The 21,766-nt window shown below is 44.3% G+C and overlaps 1 protein-coding gene across 2 annotated transcripts; it reads right to left on the reverse strand.

Annotated features, from left to right (window-relative positions):
- Positions 1-1,916: 1,916 nt before the first annotated feature.
- RAB11A (RAB11A, member RAS oncogene family) lies at positions 1,917-21,716 on the reverse strand. 2 transcript variants are annotated; one of them, XM_009681167.2, is made up of 6 exons: positions 17,647-17,868; positions 15,535-17,080; positions 13,131-13,326; positions 11,976-12,169; positions 10,515-10,595; positions 1,917-3,625 (listed from the first exon to the last, which is right to left on the reverse strand). In XM_009681167.2, the coding sequence occupies exons 2-6, from the start codon at positions 15,548-15,550 to the stop codon at positions 3,486-3,488; spliced, it is 627 nt and encodes a 208-aa protein (XP_009679462.1). In that variant the 5' UTR covers positions 15,551-17,080; positions 17,647-17,868; the 3' UTR covers positions 1,917-3,485. The 2 variants fall into 2 exon arrangements, with proteins under 2 accessions (XP_009679462.1, XP_068814705.1); XM_068958604.1 differs by lacking the exons at positions 15,535-17,080; positions 17,647-17,868 and adding an exon at positions 21,398-21,716.
- Between the last annotated feature and the right edge of the window lie 50 nt (positions 21,717-21,766).

Genomic DNA, 21,766 nt, shown 5'->3' on the forward strand with positions numbered 1-21,766 from the left:
GCTTCATATTTCTAAAAAATCTTGTTAAGTAAAGCCCAGCATGTAATCCTCTTATTTGACAAGCCACACTCAATAAGCTATTTAAGTCTGGAAATTCATCAGGTTTAAATTGATAGAATAAGTAATTCTAGCTTAATAAAAATGTCTTTAAATCAGAACAATTCCATGTCCTTTCTGCTTAAGGGTCACAACCTTGACACCCATAAAACAAAAAACTACTGATGCCTGCTGAACAGCTCAGTAATTGTTAAGGTTTGGACTTTCAAATATGTAAATGATAGCAAAAAGCTTTTGGCAAGTAAAGCCAGTTCTGCAGTGTAATGTACAGTTCCAAGAAATTCAGAAAGCTCATTTCAGTGCTCAAAAGCAGTACCTGCTATAATCAGTTGTCTCCCATTAGCAGAGAAGAGACACTTCAGTACATAAGTGATGCAGACAGGACCAGCAGAGAGCGATCAATCAGCAGCTGAATGGAAACAACGTCCTCCGAGGTCATTGTTCAGCCTCAGAAGGAACAACGTCATGTATTGTCCCTCCAAAAACACTTGGTGAAGTACCTCTGATTCCTGGGAATGTCACCCAGCTCAGGCCAGCCAGGACACGCTGCCATAGCACAGCAGTGCTTATTCAGGAAAAAACATTACAGAAACATAAAACACGAGGCAAAGGCTTTAATAGGTAGGAAATTACAGCTTTGTACATACACCACTGGATTTTACTTTAGAAGTCCGTAGGTTATGAAGGCTTCACAAACTATTGCATAACAATTGTAAGTCCATGCTGCAGCCGTTCATAAGTACAAAATCAGTTTTTGCAAGGCATTTCTGTCTAAGGCTTGTATTTCTGTCTAAGGCTTGTATGATTACTAACGCTAGCGTTTTGGTGGGATAATTCGAGTTCTAAGTTTGCCTGAGCGTGCACACGGACGTCCTGCAGCTGCCTGGTACTCGCCCGCAGCACCGGGGTTCTCGCAAGGCGCAGCGAGAAGCGTGCGCGCGCCGAGGTGAGGCCTGGGCTGCCGACAGAGATTTGTGCTCCAACAGGCTTCACTGCTTCTGCATGTACTGCAGAAGGAAGCATCTCGCATAAAATCATAACCAAATGCAAGACTGACATTACATCTGAGCCAGGGTGCCTACGCAAGTGAACGAGCGCAAGAAGGGGAAGTGGAACTCGTTCCTCCATTTCCAGAGGACGCCTTTAGGAAGTGGCTGCCCCTGTAACTTGGTTAATTCCAAGATACATTTGAGTCTTACAAAAGAAAGTGCTATGAGAACAGCTCCCAAAGTGAGCAAGGCTCAATTTTATACTTTATCCTGCAACCCTAAAAAGGCTCTGAGTTCCTGGTTCACACACGCACAACACATCTCAGAGTCGGCCCCTACTGAACCACCAGCGCTGCCACCAGCGGCACACAACATGCTTTAGGCAAGCTCTGTCTGCAGCAGGCAGTTGCAAAACTGCCTGGGATGCTGCTCGCAACGCTCACTGGCCATCCTGCTTCCACATACCAGGCCTTCAGAGAGCAGCAAGGTGCAATCAAAAAGCTTAATTGCTGCAGAAAGCAGGTAATTGGCTCTCCCATGAGAGCTTCGAATTGGCAGCAAAGTAGAGAAAACAGGAGGTGTGGAAATGCCACTTAGGGGGTTACTAGAGATACCCCATACTTTTCAGGCCATAAGAGCTTCCGGAAGCTGCTGAACTGCCATGACTATGCACTGTGTTAGCCCCAAAAAGCTGCAAGCCCAGTTCAAGTGAAACATGCAAATGGGCTACATGACCCTTCCAGTTCCTTTTCTGGGCGTACTTCTTCAAGGCCATCACATAACTTGTCCCAAGAAATTTACTAGCTCCCAGTAAGTAGAAACCTTCAAGTCATATCCCATTTCTCCCAAAAAGTGCAGCCAACACCATACTGAGTCGTCCCCTGTAATTCTTTATTAGAATTATGGATGAATATATTTAAATCAATCTAAAAAAATAATAAATCAAGTTACAGTACATGCATAAAATACAAAGTAATTTACAAACAGATCAAAATAGCATCTTCAGAACTAATACTAGGAGGAGAAATGGAGTAAAAAATACCAAGTGACCGACTACAGCAATGCCTTCTGTGTGCCTTACACATCATGAGCACCGCAAGACAGAAAGGTTGAGTAAGAAATGCAGCTGACTGTGCCTACCCAAACGTGGAAGATCCAAATGGGTCATATCAGAGTTTGAGAAGCCTTCCTACAATCACTTTCCTGTAATTGTATAAACAACTGCAAGCATTTATGCAACAAACAGTTCTTTAAAAAAACTGCAGGAACTCAGCGCCTAGAGCCCCCAGATCTCAGCATCAGGGACACATTTTGGAATAGAGCATACTGTGCTATATGCAGGGGTTTCAGAATGTACTGACAGAAGGCACAATTCCTGTATCCCTGAACAAGCTAATTAAATAAATGCTTTGTACTGAAATACAGATTACAGAATGAATGCCCCCAGTATGGAAACTACTCCAGGTGTTTCTATTAAAGAACAGACCACTGGAATCATTTAAGAAATGCTAGATGAAATGGAACTGAAAACTAAGATTGGGTCGTGGAAGTTACTGACTCATCAACTCAAGCATATGAAATATTAAAATGAATGCAACAACAGCCTTCAAGTTTGTGTACCATGAAAGAAAAAGTTATCCTCAAATCCTGATATTACCAGCACTATGGAGACCAGTTCTTGGGCAACACAAACAAATGCTGCAAGTTCCAGTGTTAGAGTGACCTCTAATCAATTAAATAGCTCATGCTTTGCCTTATTTCACAAGAGGCACCTCAAATGGAGTTCCACCACCGGCTCCCAAGGCCAGCCTCCCAGCAGCTCGGCCTCATGACAACCTCGTTTGCAACAGCTACCAAACCACAAAAGCTCATTTGTGGGTAGCAAGAACTCTGCTGCTTGTTTGCAAGAGGGCTTTTCCCCCCCCCCTCTATAACATTCTGTAACATCCTCAACTTGACCTTCTGAAGATGTAGCCGAAAACATTTAACTTTACATTAAAATTGCACTTCAGAGCAACAGGCATTTCATCAAGCTTTAGATGCAGTAGACAACACCTTGAGACAAGGAAACATTATCCTGCCCAGAGATATTTTCCTAGTTAATCTGACAATAATTGTTTTGGGAGGACCAGAATAGCATCTTCAAGTGCTTACTAAATGATGTCTGCTCTGACTAGCGGGCATCACGTTGGAAAGAGATCAGTTCAGTCCCAAACAATTTACTGAACCAAAACCAACAAGTCAGTGGTGGGAAAAATGCTGCAGCCACATGGAAGCAATAGATTTATAAACATTGAAATCAAAGTGTTTAAGACATGGAGAAATTCAGAAGGAATAAGCAGTAACTGAACACAAGAAAGTAATCACACAAATTACAAATATATTTAAATTTTGGACCTGGGGAATATACACAGCCTTTTAGGAAAGAATGAACAATTCTTATATATTCTGACAGCACTGCATCTTTGGTTTGTTTTCAGTGGTTGGAGGGACATGAATGGGAACCACGTTGTTGCTTGGAGACATATCATTTTCACGTCTGTCGGACATTTGCTTCTGAGAAACAATACGATAGATCTCTGGAAGATGAGAAAGAGCTAGTCATTATTTGTATGCCAGCAGAACAGCATCAGAAAGTTAAATCTGGGGGAAACCAAGCATCATATAAAGCATATAAAAAGATTTCCCATGATTTTTAATGAAATACATAGAACTACACAGGTAATGCACAGGAGTTTTCCAAAAAAAAAGTTCACTTGTGACCCCTTCCGCATTCAGAAAGCAAGCAAAGCATAAGTCTTTTTGCAAACCATAATTTAATTCTCTAACATCTACTTTACTTGCCTTAAAAACTAGTAAATGGACAGAACTAACCAAATTTTTTTGCTAAGCATCAGAGACTATGGGCCCCCATCAATTCCTTGAGATCTTTCTGAAGGCTTTGAGGGCACTGCTCATGTGTTTGCTGCTGAATCTGCAGACAAACAGCAGGGTTAAAAAGATCCACTCAACTTTTCTAACTGACCATAAGGGCAATTGCTCCTCTGTCCACATGCCTATCATGTACAAGAGCGTGCCTATGGTCCAGGCAGTTTTAAATCATCACAAAAGGTTAAATTTTAGGGCCCAAAAGAGGAGACCAGGCTCCAGAAGCAGAACATGAGCCATTTAGAAGTCATTGTGCAGATTAACTTCAAAACTACAGAGAAGAAATATGGACTCCAAAGAAATTCCAGCATGAATTGGAGAGCACAGGTTAAAGTCTGTGCCTTTCCTAGCACGCTGCCCCGGAGGGAATACTGTACACCTGCACTTCCCTCCCCTTCTGTACAGTTTTGCTCAGTGTATCTACAAAACGCTTATCTCAGCCGCATAAAAGAAAGGTACTAACACGTGCAGTACTTCACCCCAGAAAGGAAATAAAGGATACCGAAGCTAGAAGAGAGCACAGGGAACTTAATGGCTTAAAGTGTGAATTTAACAAAAAAAGTTTGAAAGCGTTTCAGATTCAGTAAAAAGCCCATCCTGAAATGACATCACCACACCTTCCACTTCACCCAACAGGAAAGCGTGCCGGCAACACACACCCCGGTACTGCCAGACAACAGAGCGCCCAGAGAGAATTAAGTTCATGCCCACATGCAATTTGCATGCTCCAGCTCACTGCACTGCCGTAACATTTCAGCTAAGCTCAGGCTGCACAAGAACAGCCCGTCTGCGCGTCACTCCTCGGGTAGCACGAAATGGGGAAGAAAACAGCTCGGCAAGTAACTCTGGCAGAACAAAGCAAAGGTCTAAGTTCTTCTGGAGGCCCAAAGTCTCTTATCAGCTGGATAATGACTGTTCAGCAAACAACCTCATGTGACCCCAAAGCAAGATAAGTCTTTTCCAGCAGAAATTTGTCACTAGTGAGCAGCCTTTGTTCAGAATTTTAATGAGGTGCTGCTTAGTGCGTGTCCTGACATCATCGTACTACTAGGAAATTAAGCAACCTTGTGCAGATAAGTCACGCTTGCTGCCAAGGGCTGGTCACACAGCGAAGCCTCTGCCTTTGCAGTGACGGGAAGCGATGGCGTTGAGGAGCTAAAAAGGGTTCCAGGAAGACAAGGCTGGCAGGAAGGGCAAGGTTTTTAAACAAGCCTGTACCAAGTTAAGGCACCAACACAAACACAGGTAAGACAGGCTGACTGTTCCCTGGGAAGAGTAAGAATAGAGCTGCATGCTTCCATGGGACTGCTGACAAAATACAAGTCTTGCCATGCACAGCGTGCTGTATTTATGCACAAAAAACATTCAGCTCTGCAAGTGGCACTTGGAAAGAACCTGCTTGTTGGGACTCCCAACTGACAGCTCAGACTCAAACAGGAATAAACTGTTCAGAAAACCAGATTTTGCAGTTACAGAGCAAGTTGCTGATACGACCAAACAATAGCTGCACACACAAAAGAATTTTGATTCACCTTTGCTAAGGTTCATTGTTCTTTCCAACAGTCTTGCACATAAGCAGCTTCACAAGTTAAGTGAATCACATGAAATAAGATTATTAAAGCCATCTGCAATCCTCCTGTTATGCAGTATGTGAGGGTTTTAAGATAAAAATCAGCCTTGCCCTGTCACAGGCCACTCAGCAAGGTTTAGAAGCAGCACGTGTGGAGGTGGGAGAACAGCGCACCGGTGGGAGAGATGTGCTCTACGTTCTTCAGGACAAGTTTTACTGCTGCACTTCCGCGCTCTGAGCCCAGCGTGCCTGTTTGTCCAAGTGCAGAACGTGACTCTTTCCTGCTTAACGAGAAAAGGCTTGTGCTGCCTTTGTTACTGGAAACTCTCTAGTGGCAGTTTAGCAGCAATTTTCAGTCATCCAAAGAACTGCCTAAGCAAGTTCATACTAGTCACTAACATGAGATGTCACGCATCTCCTCCACCCCTGCAAGCAGTGGCTTGCAACCAGGGCACCCTCTGTGTAACATTGTCATTTTAGAGCAAGAGTCCCCAGAGCTGCATACTGAAGTTCTAACAATCTTAACTGGATCGATTTGTCTGTTGACAAAGGGTTCCTCCCCTTTTGACTGTGGGACGATACTCTTCTGAATCTCTAGATGCTCACTTCCATGGTCTTCTCAACAGTCCTGTGAGAACGTTTAGCAGCAGAGATGCTCAAGCAACTTGAAGGGACCCCACGTTTGATGCTTATTGCCCCTTCTCTCCTCTGCAGCAGTGCAAACATTTGTGCAGCCAGCGCACTGCTCTGGTTTAAAGCCTACACGGCCAAAACCTGCCTTTACCTGGACCAATTGCACATTCACTGCACAGCCACACACAGTTTTGGTATGTGAGAAAGCAGGTGGGAACAGCTTCAGCCTGCTCTCACTGGGGCAAAATGCCCAGAGGCAAAGCTTACACAGAAACCAGTCAGCACCCAGGAATGCCATGCTAATGAAGACATGCACTTTTTAATGAAGACACTGCACTTCATTCTCTGCTCAGAATCTGAATAAGATCTTATGAAGAGCACATTCAGCAGAATGCATCGCTGCATAATTGGTAACTCGGAGACGGACCCTGCAGCGTAAGAGGGCTGGGAAAATGACACTGCTGTCTGAGGGGCTTGTCCAGTCCTTGTCTGCTCAGCCAGTGCTACTGTTTAATGCATTTTCAGGTGCACAGAGCTACCAACAGAGGAAATCCCTAGATTTCTTGACATTAATGCCCTGTGATGTTGTTTCCTTGGAGATGGAGTTCCTTAGAGAAGGAACCACAGCAGAACGCAGTAAGGAAAGACAGCGCGGAGCAAGGGGGGAGCAGGGTGCAGACTCCAGCTTACTTTAAGGATGCTTTATCCTGCTATGAACACTCAGAGTGGATGCAGTTATAATACTAGCCCCTCCTATTTTGCCAGGAGCTGCCAAAGGAGTTTGATGTACACATGAAAGAACGTGTACATGAATTGGCCCTTGAAGCCTAGATGTCTTGCAACAGAGGAATTTGGATAGGGACCATTACTCTAAGCCACATAAGGAAAAGACGCCCAAAACCTCAACAACTACCCACACAGCGGAACAGGAATCCCACTACGTTTAAGATCTCTCCCACTGTGAAGCAGCTAAAACACACCAAGAGAAAGGAAATGCTTCATCCCCCAAACTCCACCTGCACCAACAGCAGATCACATCCTCACCTAGGCTGCACTAGCTGCAATGTATTCATGCTTCCCATACCGAAAGCCATCTATTCAAAATGACTTACATGGAGAATCTAATTAGGTCTCAGTTAGCTTGGCTTGGACGTCACTATGCTGCCAAGGTAAAGCTTTTCCATCATGGTCACAACCAGACCAGCTTCAATAGGGCTGGAGAAAGTTTTGCTGCAGAACGTAGTCACGACACTCTGTTTGGGGAAGATCTAAGCAACCGTGTGAAAGGCAGAGCCGCCTGGGACCTCTGTACAGCGCAGTTCCCAGCGGTGCAAATACCAGCAGAGCTGGTGCAGCAGCATGCCCTGCCCTTGCTTCTGTCAACCACCTCCGCATGCAGCCCGTAGCTTTACCAGTGTGCAAGTATTCCACCCTCCGGCATTACACTGAGAGGCAACCTTGCCAAAGACACACAGACTATCCATGATTCTGCAGAGTCACTCTGAAAACCACATTCCTAAGATGACTGCTCGCCTCTCTCCTTCAAAGTAAATCATTAACAGAAAGAGCCAGTTGAAGTGTTATCAAGAAGTTTATTGGCAGAACAATCGTCCTTTGCCTGCCAGTCAGAGATGGAGGCAACCTGCTGCTAATGCATTATTCACTTCATCTTTATCTCCCTGAAACAGGAGCTTATGTCTGGAGCAAGCCACATGCTCACTAATCAGCAGAAGTGTTTCTTCCAACACAGTTGAGCCCCTCCTGAACAAGGATTCTGTCTGCATGCCCGAGAGCTCTTTACCCAAAACGCTGTCACAACAACACGCAGGGAACATTGTTGGGGTTGTTGCTTTTCCGCAAATGTCAATCTGTCAGCATCCGAGGGCAAGTTCTAGTCACTTGCTCTCCCACTATAGACTGCACTCCCTTACAGGAAAATTAAATGAGGAAATCAAACTTCCACTAATTAGAATCCAAAATATCCTCTGGAATAAAAGGGGCTGTTTGAAGCACGCGTGGAGAGAAAAAGAAACAGCCCAGCCTGTGCCCAAGAGGTAAACTGCTTCCCCGTGGCAAGAGCAGTATACTGGGTCCGAGCGTGGCACAGCTCTGTGGAAACAAGGCAGCAGCCTAGGGCACGCAGCAAACTTTCCACCTCTTTAGCCATCACTACTACAGGACAGGATGCTACAACAGAAGATTGCAGGCAATTAGGCAATCGTTTCATACTAGATATGACACAGCCTGATACAGTGAGCTTGGAAGGGGAAAAACAATTTCTGATATAGGTCCAACTGGTTTTACTTGTGCTAGTGCTAAACAAGCATGAAAATTAAATACTGTCCTTTTTCCAAGAATCCTGACCCCTCTGAAAACTGAAAGAGCAGATAGCAAGGCTGAAGACAAGTTCTCTATTACACACAATACATTTGGCCAAAATCTGACCTCAAACTTCAGTGACTCCTCCTGAGAGGAAAGGAGCTACCAAAGGACACTTGTATAAAGGCAGAAGTCTTAGGTTTCAGCAGGTATGACCAAGCAATAAAAAAAAGATGCTTCTCCTGAAACCTCCAAGCCTGAATTCACAAGCGTGTTTGACAAGACCGCCTTTAGGTTGGCGAGGAAAACAGGAAGTCCAGCAGGCATCTCAGACAGATACCATCACATTCAGCTGCTCCTTAGCCATCCACCCTCTGATGGCATCAGAAGTTACTTAGGAGGGAGTAATGTATCAGCTTACATAACTTTTCTCCTTTTTTGGAACCTGAGCAATGCTGAACTTACAACTGACTGAATACTTACAGTGGACTGAAGTTAAAAGGGAGCCACATTGGTTGGTTAAAGAGGAAATGAACTCAAGTTCTAGTCCCAGCATTGTGTGAAAGCAGCGAGATGACCAACAACTCCATGCCACTGCTTACTCCTCTAACCTTTTTGCTACTGAACCACCAGGAGTACCACTGCTTAAGACAGAACAGGACAGAACCAGAATCTACCTCTTACAATTAGAGCTAAGAGGAGAATTAGTTGGATATAGGCAAAAGGCACATAGCAGTGACGTTACCGATCTGATTATGCTATGAAGGTTCTAGCAGCCAATGAACTGTCTTTCGCGCGCTCTCCACAACTAGGGTATTCATAAAGGCATTTCAAAGAACTCATGAAAAATGCCATGGAATTTATAGTAATGTTATTATATTAAATAACTTCCTAGCTGCCACCTCACCTGCATGTTGCAGTACAAGACATCGGGATGTTCTTTATGCTGTGCTTTTTAAAAGAATGTCTAAATGAGCTGGCAAAGAGAAGAAAATTAAGATTCAACTACATGCCTTTGTTACAAAAGTGAGATCTGATTAATAGAGGCATGTAGTTTAGAAGTGGGGCTGCTGCTCATACCAAGAGAATCATGTAGGCTGGCACACGCTATGCCGAGAAGGAGGGAGCCTAAATTTGCAGTTGGGAAACATGTTGGAAGCACTCAGAGAAAACAGTTGAGACTCCCTGATGCACCTAAAACAGAGGCATACTACAGCAACAAAAAAAGAAAAGGAACGTCCAGATGTTTTCAAGAGCCAGCTGAGAGCTTTTGAGAGGCATTTGTCAAGGCTGGGAATCACTAAACCCCAAACACTGCATATGCCGCTCTTGTCCTACTACGCCCAGGCCACAGCTGCTCAGGCAGGCCACAGTTAACTAGGTAAGGCCCCCTACATAGTTGTAGTTGAATGTCTCAGACTTCTGCTCAAAGAGGATTTAAACAAAGAATATTTTATCCACAGAGCACAAGAACTGCAGAACTCGCTGCCATCACACGCTACGAAGGCCAAAGTCCAGACAGGACTATTAAAAAGCAATGACAGCAACTACCCTGCAGCTCAGGAGTTCCTAACTCTCAGACTGCCAAGCAGTGCTCAGCTGAAGGATCTTTGTCCTTTTATCCTCTTTTCATTAGCAAATGCTACGGTCACTGGTAAGAGACAAATAAGCTAGACCAACTTCCCGTCTGATAAAACATGGCTATTTTAACTTGCTGCTTGCATGAAGCAGCTCTGTCGCACATGCACTCCCTATCCCATAAACAGATGGAAAACTGCAGCATATAAAGGAGGCTGACTGGAAACCTGGGGCAGAGCAAAGTGAACAAGGACTCCTGACTCCGAGGCTGACCTATCAACTAGAACACTTCAAAACCAGGATCTAAATCTTTTGTCTGTGAAGAATGGTTAAATGGCAAACTTTAAACACTTAACAGGCAAAGAAATGCCTGCTTGCATCTTATCTCTGAGCAGCATTCTACCCTTCCCCCTCTAAACACAAAGCACTAGATGACTCACCTGTCAGAATAGTCTGGAATGCGGCTTCCACATTTGTAGAGTCTAAAGCAGATGTCTCAATAAATGACAAACCATTCTTCTCTGTGTGGACAGAAATACTATAATTAGAGGGGAGCATCATGTACCTATTCCCCATCTGGAAGAACTTCTGTATTAGATTGTGTATGCGTTGCTCCTGGTAAGAAGCACAAGTACCAAGGAAAAGCATTAGAAGTTGTGGGGTTTCCCCTTGCGTTATCTGAAAGCAATGCCACCAGTAGAATTTACGCTCATCCAAGGCACAGGGATCAGTCCAGTGCTGTGTTACTTTGAGGCGTATCTTCATGCATCACTGAAGGGGAGAATTTGTAGCGCTTGCAGGAAACGCGTGAGAAAGCTTCCCAGATTATCTTTAACCTCATCAAGTTTCACCACCTCCCACATACTTCAATAAAGTCCAGTGTCACAGCAATGTCTTGAACTACTCTGTTTTGAACAGCTGCAGCGCAGAAAGGCTCAGCAAGCAGACAATTGTGGTGTTTGAGTTGCATGAAAGCTTCAGGCTTCTGCCCAGACTGGCTGTCCTTGGCCTTTAACCCCATGTGGCAAGATGCTTGGGATCCTTGAGCTTAGGTGACATAAGGGTAAATGTTTCAGTGAAGAAATATCCATCTCAGTCCCATAGAGGGCTAAGAAACAGAAGGGCAAGAAGATTTGGATTTTGCTTATAAAAGCTCTGAAGAGGTGTGGTACTCAGCCTTTTGGCTTCACCAGTAGATAATCTCACTATGTGAAAGAGTACTTTCGCCAGTGTATCATGATAGCTTGTTTAACAGAACTAGCCATATCAAGGGGAATGATAGTCCTACATCTGAGATTACCTCACTGGCCATAAACTCTGTACAAGCAGCTACAACAATCTTTAATGCAGGAAACCCTGCCTATACTTCAGGGTGAAATAAATTTGCCCTGAAACAAGCTAGGATTTACAGAATCTACAACAACTTCCCAAATTGTTTTTACAGGGTTAGCCCTTATTTTTGAAGGGTAGAGACAGAATGCTAGTCTAATTAAAAAGTCTGTTCACCTAACAGCATATGCTCAGAGGTTGAGGTTAGCTGATATAAAGCAAGCCACATACAGATGGCAATGCTATCACAATGCAGGAGACTCAAACCTAAAGCCATAGCTACCGCTTCTGCGAGAAAAGCGGTCCACGGGCACAAGACTACATCTGGTTTAAAATCAGCTTCAAATGCTTCTGGCTGATTATTGAAATTGCATCAGCATTTTTGTTCTACAAGGCTTCCTTTTTCACTGAATAAAAACAACACAAGCATCAGTACGTATCACTGAAGAACATTACCAGCAGCCCTCTTTCCCTCCTTCCAACAGGACACACGTGTACCTCAGACAGACACTATCCCAGGTAGGGAGATCCCCAGACAGTTAGCATTAAGAAATTACTTCGAGTTCACCAACCTGCAAAAGCTCTGGCCTCATCTGTGGGGACTGCTCTCAGGTGGCGCAAGTCACTCTTGTTTCCCACTAGCATGATTACAATATTGCTGTCAGCATGGTCTCTCAGCTCTTTCAACCATCGCTCTACATTCTCATAAGTAAGGTGCTTAGCAATGTCATAAACCAACAAGGCCCCTACAGCACCACGATAATACCTGTGGGTAAAAAGATTGTTAGAGAACCAGCAAGAAGCATCATGATCAAAACTACTTACTGTGCAACAGTGGGAAATAGCTATTACTAAGACAGCTACATTAAAAGCATCCAAAAGCATGCTACGTGGGACAGAAGCAGTTGAAGTACAGTGTCGAGACTAGGTTATGTCACAGGACCACCAGAACAGCTGGGACAGTTCAGGGTCTGGTGCGTAACCCAAACCTCATGCCGGAGGGCAACACTGCTGGGTCACCCTGGGCCCCACCAATGAAGCAGCGGGATCTGTGGGGAGCTACTGTCACCTTCAGCCTCTGATCCACTCCTGAAAATTTTCCCTCCCACCACCGTGGGTGCCAGTACGGGCACAGCCCACAGTGATACAGAGACTTTAAAATGACTCACAGGATCAGAAAAACATCAGCCTGATCTGTTCCCTTTATGCAAGGCCACAGCTAGTCTCCTTTCAGAAACAGAGAGGGGCACTGTTATGTATTCAAGAAGAAACAGGTTGCATTTTCCCAGTCCCACATATCTTCAGCTTTTACTTAAATCTAGCTTTTGCTATGCTACTTTTTCAATTAAATAAGCATGCAAGTGAGCAGTTTTTCCTTACCGCTACATTGCCGTTCCTGGTTTTCAGTTACCACTGACAAAACCTCAGTGAGCACAAGTATTACTTTATCAATTACTTGTGTTTAAATCAAAGGTCTTCTTGCACCCTGGGCCAGAAGTATCTCTATTTACATATTGTGAGAGCACTGAAAAGTACAGCAGTTTGTGCAGGTCTACATTATGTCAGTCTTCTGGACAGAAGACCAAGATTCAGGCTTCCTTCCCCCAGAGGTTGTAGATATCATATGATAAAATACAAACATCTCAAATATTCTGAGGAAGCAGAAAGGCCCATAAGTTACCCTCCTCCACAAAAGCTTCTCTTTGGCAAGACAAGCTATCACTTACGCTGATGTTATAGCTCGATATCGTTCCTGCCCTGCTGTGTCCCATATCTGAGCCTTTATTGTCTTCCCATCCACTTGAATGCTTCTTGTTGCAAACTCTACTCCAATAGTGCTTTTGCTTTCCAAGTTAAACTCATTGCGAGTGAATCGAGATAGAAGGTTACTCTTGCCTACTCCAGAGTCTCCAATAAGTACAACTACAAGACAAAAAATGACATCAGAATCAGATACAGGTCGTATATTGAGAATCATCAGTAGTAAGCATTCGTCTTCCAGAATGAAGCATGAAGAAAAATATAGCAAAACCTGTCACGGGTCTATTGTCTAAGATTGGAGATTACTAGAGAACCAGAGCTGCCAAGTTCACCAGCATTTTGAACAGACTCTAGACTTGACTCTTGGTCATTATATTTCAGTCTCCTTTGCCCAACCCTGAAGGACATGCTTCCTCCAGGAAGAACGTACACAGCTCACTGCAAAAGCCAGCACTTCACGAGAGACAGTTTGGATTTCACATCCTTGAAATAATGCTAGAACTAAAAGCTTATAGCAGTTATCTATTTTGCTGGAGCAGAAGTCTAAAACACAGGGCAAGATAGCAGACTCTTCCCTCATTTTAGGCTCCTCATGCCTGTGCAGAAGAGAGGCTCCCCACTGGCACAGGAAAATTCATGACTGGAGGGAAAAAAAACCCCACAAGACTACTGTCACTCTGACAGATACAGTTTGGCAGGTAACTGAGCCACAGCACACTGCATTTCAGCAGTCCCCTAGCGGTGCTGACTCCCAGCTACTTTTGGCCAGAGCCCGGAACTACTCTAAAATGAGGCTGGGGCTATCATTATAGCTCAGAATGAGAGCCACCATTCACTCCAGCTGAACCTCCATTCACTCTGCCTGAGCTTGACTCATCACAAGACCAGTGTCAAGTGACCTAACTGGAAGGATTCAGCTATGCTTGACAAGAGATTGGCAGAACGTTTAAAATCCAATTTCTAAGGGGGGGGGGGTGGGGGGGGAAATAAGGCATGATTCATTGCAGCATGCTGTGATGCTGAGTGGAAAGGTAAACATTTCCTCCCAAGACACCAGAAGTTAGACCAGTAGGTGAGACACATTCAGGCCCAAGCCATATCAGTCTCCTGAGTCACACCAACAGCAGCCTCTCAGAATGATCTTATGCTGTATCCAAGATAAGGGCCTGAACTGATAACAGGAGAAGGAAATAGAGGAGAAAGAAGATGAGTAAGATCACAGAGAAGAAAGGTGATAACCTTCATTAAGTCAGCAGCAAATTAAGGCCATTCCAAGGAAAAGAGTCTATACTTGGGTTAGAAAAATGTTGTGGCTGGAGTGCTTGTTTTGAAAAAAAACGTCAGTCACAGACATCATTTCAAGTTCCAAACACTGTAGCACAACGTTAAGAAAGCTGTCTGGTACAACAGATGAATGAGCGTAATGAACAAACTTCAGTCACAGGAGAACCCCTCACCAAGTCCAAAACTAGCAGAGCAAAAACTTCTGTCTTGCTGCAGCGCCATACAGCAGTCTTCTGGACACCATCTTCTATTTAAATAACACAAACCAATTTCAGCAAATGGGATTTTCCTTGACTGCAACACCAGAGAAGCACCTTTTAAGCTCCATGCATAATATGAAAATTGAAGCAACTGCTAGCTTCAAAAATGATCTTATACTTCAAACAAACATCTTTCCAGCTTCCGCTGCCAGCTGACTCAACAAGCAACCAGCCAAGCTGCAGAAGTTGCATCAAGCAGAGTGGCTCTGCTAACCACTTCTCTTTATGAAGATGACAAGTACAGGTAGGTGGCACGCAGCTATCCTGAACGCAAATAGCATTCTGCTTTCCTACGCGACAGGTCAGCACCGTTTAGCGTCAGCTGCCCCGACATAGCTTTGCTGGCACAGAAGATGCCAAACTAATAAACTCAGTGCTGGGGACAGGACACCTAATTGCATCATCATCGCTGGCAAAACGCCATAAGTTTCCTCTTTCATTGGCGAAGGAGTACGATTTTGGCAGGTTTTGGCCACAGCTTTAGATGACATCATGTTTTTATTCACTCAGACTGCATATGACTAGGAAGTTCCTGGTACAGAAAACCTGTAAAGTCCCTCAGCACCAAGTTACTTCACACTCCCACACAATCACCAAGCACTAGCTATGCCAGAGACTGAAAACTTCTATAAACAAGGAAAGCAATTCACACAAATCATTTCCTTTACCCAGCACGTTGCATCATGTGTCTACTAAGTAGCAACATCAACTAGTTTAGCAGTGTCCCATCACAAATATTTCTGTTGTTCAATGCACGTTTAAAAGCAGTTTTCAGTCACTCAGTAGTAGACTGGTTATTGCAATTCCTTTGCCAGATTTTTCTTACCTTGTCCGAATCCCATGTTGCTTGCGGTCTGAACAGTTTCCAGCACCAGATTAGTATGTCCCAATTAAGAGGGAGAAACATTACACTTTCCTCCTTGAAGCCTGCTATTTCCTCCACTTAATTGGGCCGCTGCAGCTCCTCTTGAGCACGGGCACAAGAATGGCTTGCAAATGTCAGCAGGAGCCTAAGACTCCTCACATCCTCTGCACTTTTGCCAGTCTGAGCAAACACCACTCTTTGAAAATAATTAGGAACTGAAACAGCTTTAACAGTCATTCATAGATTATATTATCAATTTTAATTTTGCTTTCCTTCTCAAACTACCTCCGTTTGATATTTTGTACTAAGCAGTATTCCCATATATTCTATTCTCAGCCTAGAAACACTAGGAATGACCGTGGGTTGCTGAGTCCCATTCTGACCATTGCAGGCAAACAGTTTCTGGGAGGGAAATGATGCTATCTAGTTCCATGTTAAGGCTAATTGTCCTGCACACACAGTCTTATTGGGGTCCTCTTCCATAAATTCACTCTTAATACTGCCTTCCAATTTTCAGGATAAATGAATGGTCAGCCGATAGTGGCGCTCATGTGCCAGCACTGCCCATTAGCTTATTAGTTTCTTCTCCCAGTAGAGTTCACACTGGGGGTATTTACAGAAAGCAACCACGTCTTCTCTCAGTCTTTTTCTACTAGCTAAATGAGCCAATCTCTCAACTGTTTCACTATAAACAGATTTTCCAGTTGCCCCACCATCCTCCTTACAAGTATTTCAATATAGTTCTCTTCCACACAGCAAGAACTGCATCCAGTATTCCAGGTGAGATCTCACTGGTGATGTATACAGGGATGTTAATATTTTCATCTCTGCTAGGAATGCCTTGAACTGCAGTTATTTCTTTCCCGATCATATCACCTTGGTGGCTTAGTCAGCCTGTGATCAGACCAAAACGTACTAGCTCTCAGTGAGCAAGTTTTTAAGCTTACCAAATTCCCACGAGTCCCTGAGCATAAGACCTCACACTCCAAATCTCACTCCACGCGCAGGACTGCAGTCATCCTAGTACTGTGCTCTGATCTTCTTCTATACTGACCATACCACCCAGCTTTGTGCCATCAGCAACTTTCATTACCATATCAGCACTAGAAGAATTAAAGTTTGGAGGAAACTTTAAACAGGTTTAGACTCGAGACCAATCCCTTAAAAACTCCATCAATAGCAGTCTTCACACCAGCACTTCCCTTCCCCAGCAGTACTTTTTAAAGCTTTGTAATCAGGTGAGCTTTATATCAGGACATCCTGCAAATTGAGAATATCCAAAGTCGTCAAAGAGATTTTTCCCTCCCTCCTGCCCCAGTTGACTTTTAAGTAGGTCATCCTTACTGGTTTAGTGATGTGCCAGTTCAACATTTGTCACAATCTCCTTTAAATCAATATAGGTAGCCTTTACCACTGCAAAGATTAGTTCAAGACAAGGATGTGGTGGGCAAAAGGAATATGAAGTTCATGCTACTGCAGGAATTTCACTCTCATTCCAGTTTTATTTCTAGAAGAGATCAAAATAAGAACTCAATTTCCTAAGGTTACATGAAAAGCAATTTAGAGAACTATGCCACGAGAGAGCTATTAATTTTGTCACCAACATTCCAGCTCCCTTACTCAATTTTTATTTCTGTTAAACCTTTAACTTTATTAAAATTATTTTCTGAAAATTTCAACTTGCTCATAAAATGTTATTCACAGCCTAACTAGACTGAAAATATAAAGTCTGACACTACCAACTTCTATCATCTATGGTAACAGCTATTATACAAGTGACACATTACACAATTCAAATCAAATACAGCAGCATCAGGGGACTACAAGGTCTGGAAACATTTGTTTCCACATTGAACTGTGCTACGAAGAGGCACATAAAAAACAAGCCTGTAAACATATTCACAACCCTCACAAGAGCCTGTTAAACGCTCCTTTCTGCCTACTGCAACTTGAGTTTAAAGGAAAGGTGAATAGCTGATTCTACAGTTTCTAGGCAGTTGATAAACCTAACATGATCATGTCTTGTACCAATCTCCCTCTTCACCTGCACCTTCTGTTTTATTCACTTATTACCTATCTCAAAGAGAACTGGGGTCTCAAAGGCACTTTAGCATAGGGGTCATTCATTATCTGTATATAACAGAGCTGGGCCTCCAGGTGCTACTGTTGTAAAACAGATAAGCAAGTAGAGTTGGTTGTAGCACAAAGGTGTCTTCACATCTAACAAAGTGAACGGCGTAGGGCCCGCTACCATTTTAAAAAGCGCTGGCTCTCATGCAACCACTTTTCTGTGCAAATTCCTGTAAACAAAACACACAGGACAAAAATGCATCTTTAAAACCTAAACCAACAGGTCTGCTCAGTTTCACAGCATTTCTTCAATACCAAAAAAGTTGGAGAAACGTGCAAGATGTAAAGTAGGAGACAAGTATATGAAACCAGAGGGTTTTTTCTAACAATCAGCTGAACGGCACAGCAAGTGAGGTCCACATTCAGAAACAAGCTTGGCCCCAAATCCAAAGTTCCAGATGGTCAGGGTGCAGACCTAACTCCCTCAAGCTTTGCTCATGAAGAACACAGAAAAATCCTTCTACAGTGAGGATTATATGGTTAAACACCAATCTACAACATGGTTTGCGTGTGTGTGGTCTTTTTAAATCAAAAAGAGTACAAATATTTAAGCCAGGTTTAATTTATTCATTATGTAATAAAGTAATATCCTTATGTCTGCATTATTTTTTCCTCCCATTAAAATTAGAGCAAGAATTCTACGAACTGGACATCGCAGATCTTGCGTTTCCAGAGGCACCATGCTGACAACAGTGGGCACTATTCTCTTTACTAAAGCCAACAAGTATGGAAAAATACAAAGAGGTACGTAGAAGGACAAGAACTTACAAGAAAAAAATGCCTTTAACATATGCTAAAACTTCAGCCTAGCTTGAAATGTTGCAACAGAAGCAGGAGAGCATTTTGCAACAGGTGTTCTGATTTAATTGTAGGACAGCATAGGTGGGCTCAGATTACACCCACCAGCACAGTCAGACAGATCTTACCATACAGCTGCTGTCAGCGGCTGATAAAGCAAAACCAGAGGTATCATATAAACAGACTAGTGGCAGTTTAATTCAAGAGCAGTGAGAGACAGCCAGATTACAGAATATTACCCTATTATTTTAAAGCAAGCCAAACTATGAACTCAACCCCCAACTACCACAAGCCTTAAAGTTGGTAAGCCCAAAAGAACAGTCCTCCTGGATTAAGCGTCCTTATAGACCAACACCCAGTCTGATAGCAGCCCAGAGTGGATGCCTGAGAAACACTATGAATAAGAGAACAAACAAACTAATCTTTGTCCTAGCAGGCCCTCACATCTTCAAACAAGCAGTACCTTCAGGCTTTCTGTTCTAATCATCACAATAAGAGTGCCCCAGATTTTTCTTCCCCTATGGATCTGTAAAACCTTTCAAACCCATTTATACCTTTCGTTTATGACAATAAACTGCTCCAAAATTTGCATATGTCTTCAGGGAGATTATTCCCTATTTGTCTGTATCACTCAGTTTAATTCTAATAAAGTTGCACTTCACTTCAAGATGAGGAATATGAATCTTTTAGGTCTCTCTCCTGATTATTTTGATGCTCTTCTCCATCTTTTTAATTCTGTAACAACCCCTTTGAAAGGGGTATGACAGTCCTTCCTGCATTTCCTTTCAATCCAAGAAGTTCATGTCTCAGATTCAAATACTGGCATAATTCTCCCATTAAGTTCTCAGGTCATCTTCAGTAATTTTTTTTTTTTTTTTTACCTACTACTTGCATTTTTGACCAGTGCCTAGTAACGAGCCATTAGGTTCAGAGAACTACTCACAACAATTCCAAGATCTTTCCAGAGAGGTGATAGCTTGTTTGCTATCACCAACACATTTACGTATTTACAACTGTTCCCCCAGTTTGTATCACTCTGCATTTGTTGTCATGTTATTTCAGCTACCGACAGCTAAATATTTATCTCAGTTCATGTGATGTTGCATGAACCTCCTGCAGTCGCCTTTGGCTTTGACAAACCTGAATCAGCACTTCACAGCACTATTTTCATAGCATCACCTATACTCTCAATCCCATCTATAAAATAACCTTAACACAAAAAGCTTTGGGATGGGACAGTTAACTAAACTAGCTTTGAACATTTCTATACAACTGGATCCCAGCTTCATGAAATATTTCCCCATTATACAAGAAGTTTCATTAAAAGATGGCAAGTCTCCCTACAAACCCCACTTCACTTATATTCTCACACCTTCATAGCTTCAACATTAATCACAAGCATATCACTGACAGAACTTATAAATAAGTAAAGTGATGGTTTGGATAACTTGTAGATATAAGTACCTAAAATAAGACTGTTCACTGTGATTAAATTAGTGGCCAGAGAGGCCTTTGCATATGCTGCAAGCGAATATGAGGGGCACTTTTTGGAACTGACCTGATTTTAATTGCTGTACATACGACTGATTTATACTCAGAAATAATGTCATTTTCCACATGGAAATTGGGCAAAAGAGACAGAAAAAATTAAATTCCTCAAAGTTGTTACAGGAAATTAAGAGCACAGAAAGTAACACTGCTTCTTTCATTTAGGCAACCAAGTTTCACGATGCCAGTAATCGCATCTCTCACCATGAGAATGTACCAAGGAGTATTATAAATCCTAAACTCAGATGTCCAGTACAGTATCACAGTAAACAGCTATTTTAAAAATATTCCAAATATCCAATTTTAAAACGCTATCATAGAAGCAAGCAACTTCAGAACATCAGCATTTCAGTTTGGGTTTCACTGCATGCTTTACGAACCTTCACAGCAGACTGGCTTTTTGGACTGCAGGGAGTGAAAAGGGAATACTTAAGGCAATCAAACATCTTTAACCTAACTCACTGATGTACAGCAGACTGAAGGTGCACCAGTCCTGGAAAATAAGGTGTTCCTGCTCTACTCTGCTGGGTGCCATATGAGGTGCCAAGAAGGAAGACCACTGGCTGTGAAATAGGAGTTAACTAAGGAAGGACTGAAAACACAGAAGACAAATAATACTATTTTATTAGTTAGCTACATTTTCTACTAACGTTAAACGTAAGAACAATTTATTTTCTTCACAGTTCCATTTAAAAGCTGTAAAAGGAAGTAATTCTTATCCATCTTGGGCATTCTCACTTAGGATCTTTGTTCCTAAAGGCTGGCTGCCACCTCAGCCCACTGACAGAGCAGAAGCCTTAAACAAGACACAGACAGCACGCCAGATCACTGAAATGGAAACCAGCCCAAACTTACCATTATTTGCGGGGAGAACAACCAAAGCCGGCAGGCAGCGCTCCGGAGCGGGCAGCGGCTCCCAACGCCGCCCGAGCGATGAAGCTCCAGAAACCTCCGAGCCAGGGTCGGGGACTCCCCGCGGGCAGCGCCCCCGGCCGGGCAGCGCCCCGGGGGAGGGCGGCCCCCTTCCCATGATCCCCCCAGGGCCGGCCCCGGGGCAGCCCCGACCCCCACCCCCAGCCCGCAGCCGACACCGCCCGGGACCGGCCCCGCCAGGCGGCAGCCGGGCAACGACCCCCCCCTCCGCCAAGGGCTCCGGGGAAAAAGGCCCGAGGGGGCGGGGGCCGCCGAAGGAGTGGCGATGGAGCCCCCCCAAACCCGCTCCCCCCCCCCGCCGAAAAGGGCCGGTCCCGTGAGGAGGCCGCTGCCCCCCGCCAGGCCCAGACCTCCCCCTCCTCGGGGAAGGTGACCCCTCCGGTTGCCATGGCGACCGGCCGCCGCAGGCCGTTACCTTTGAAGAGATAGTCGTACTCGTCGTCGCGGGTGCCCATGGTGCGGTGCACCGAGGCGCGGCGGGAGGCCGAGGACCGGGACGGGCAACGGGAGCGGGAGCCGGAGCCGGACCCCTCCCTGCAGCCGCCGCAGCGCTTCCGCCCTCCGCGCTCCGCTCGCCCGCCCACAGAGAGATGCTTCCGGGGCAGCGCCGCGGCGGTACACGTCACTTCCGGAGACAGGCGACAGTGCCCCCCCCCCCCCTTAAAGGTGCGGCGCCGTCGCCAAGGCGGGGCGGGAAGTGCGGTGCCGCCCGGCGCCGCCCCTCAGAGCCCCTCCCCGCCTACCGGCCCCGCAGGCCCCGCCCCGCCGCGGAGCGGGCGGAGGA

The sequence above is a fragment of the Struthio camelus genome, chromosome 12 (genome assembly GCF_040807025.1).
Source record: "Struthio camelus isolate bStrCam1 chromosome 12, bStrCam1.hap1, whole genome shotgun sequence".
Taxonomy (NCBI): domain Eukaryota; kingdom Metazoa; phylum Chordata; class Aves; order Struthioniformes; family Struthionidae; genus Struthio; species Struthio camelus.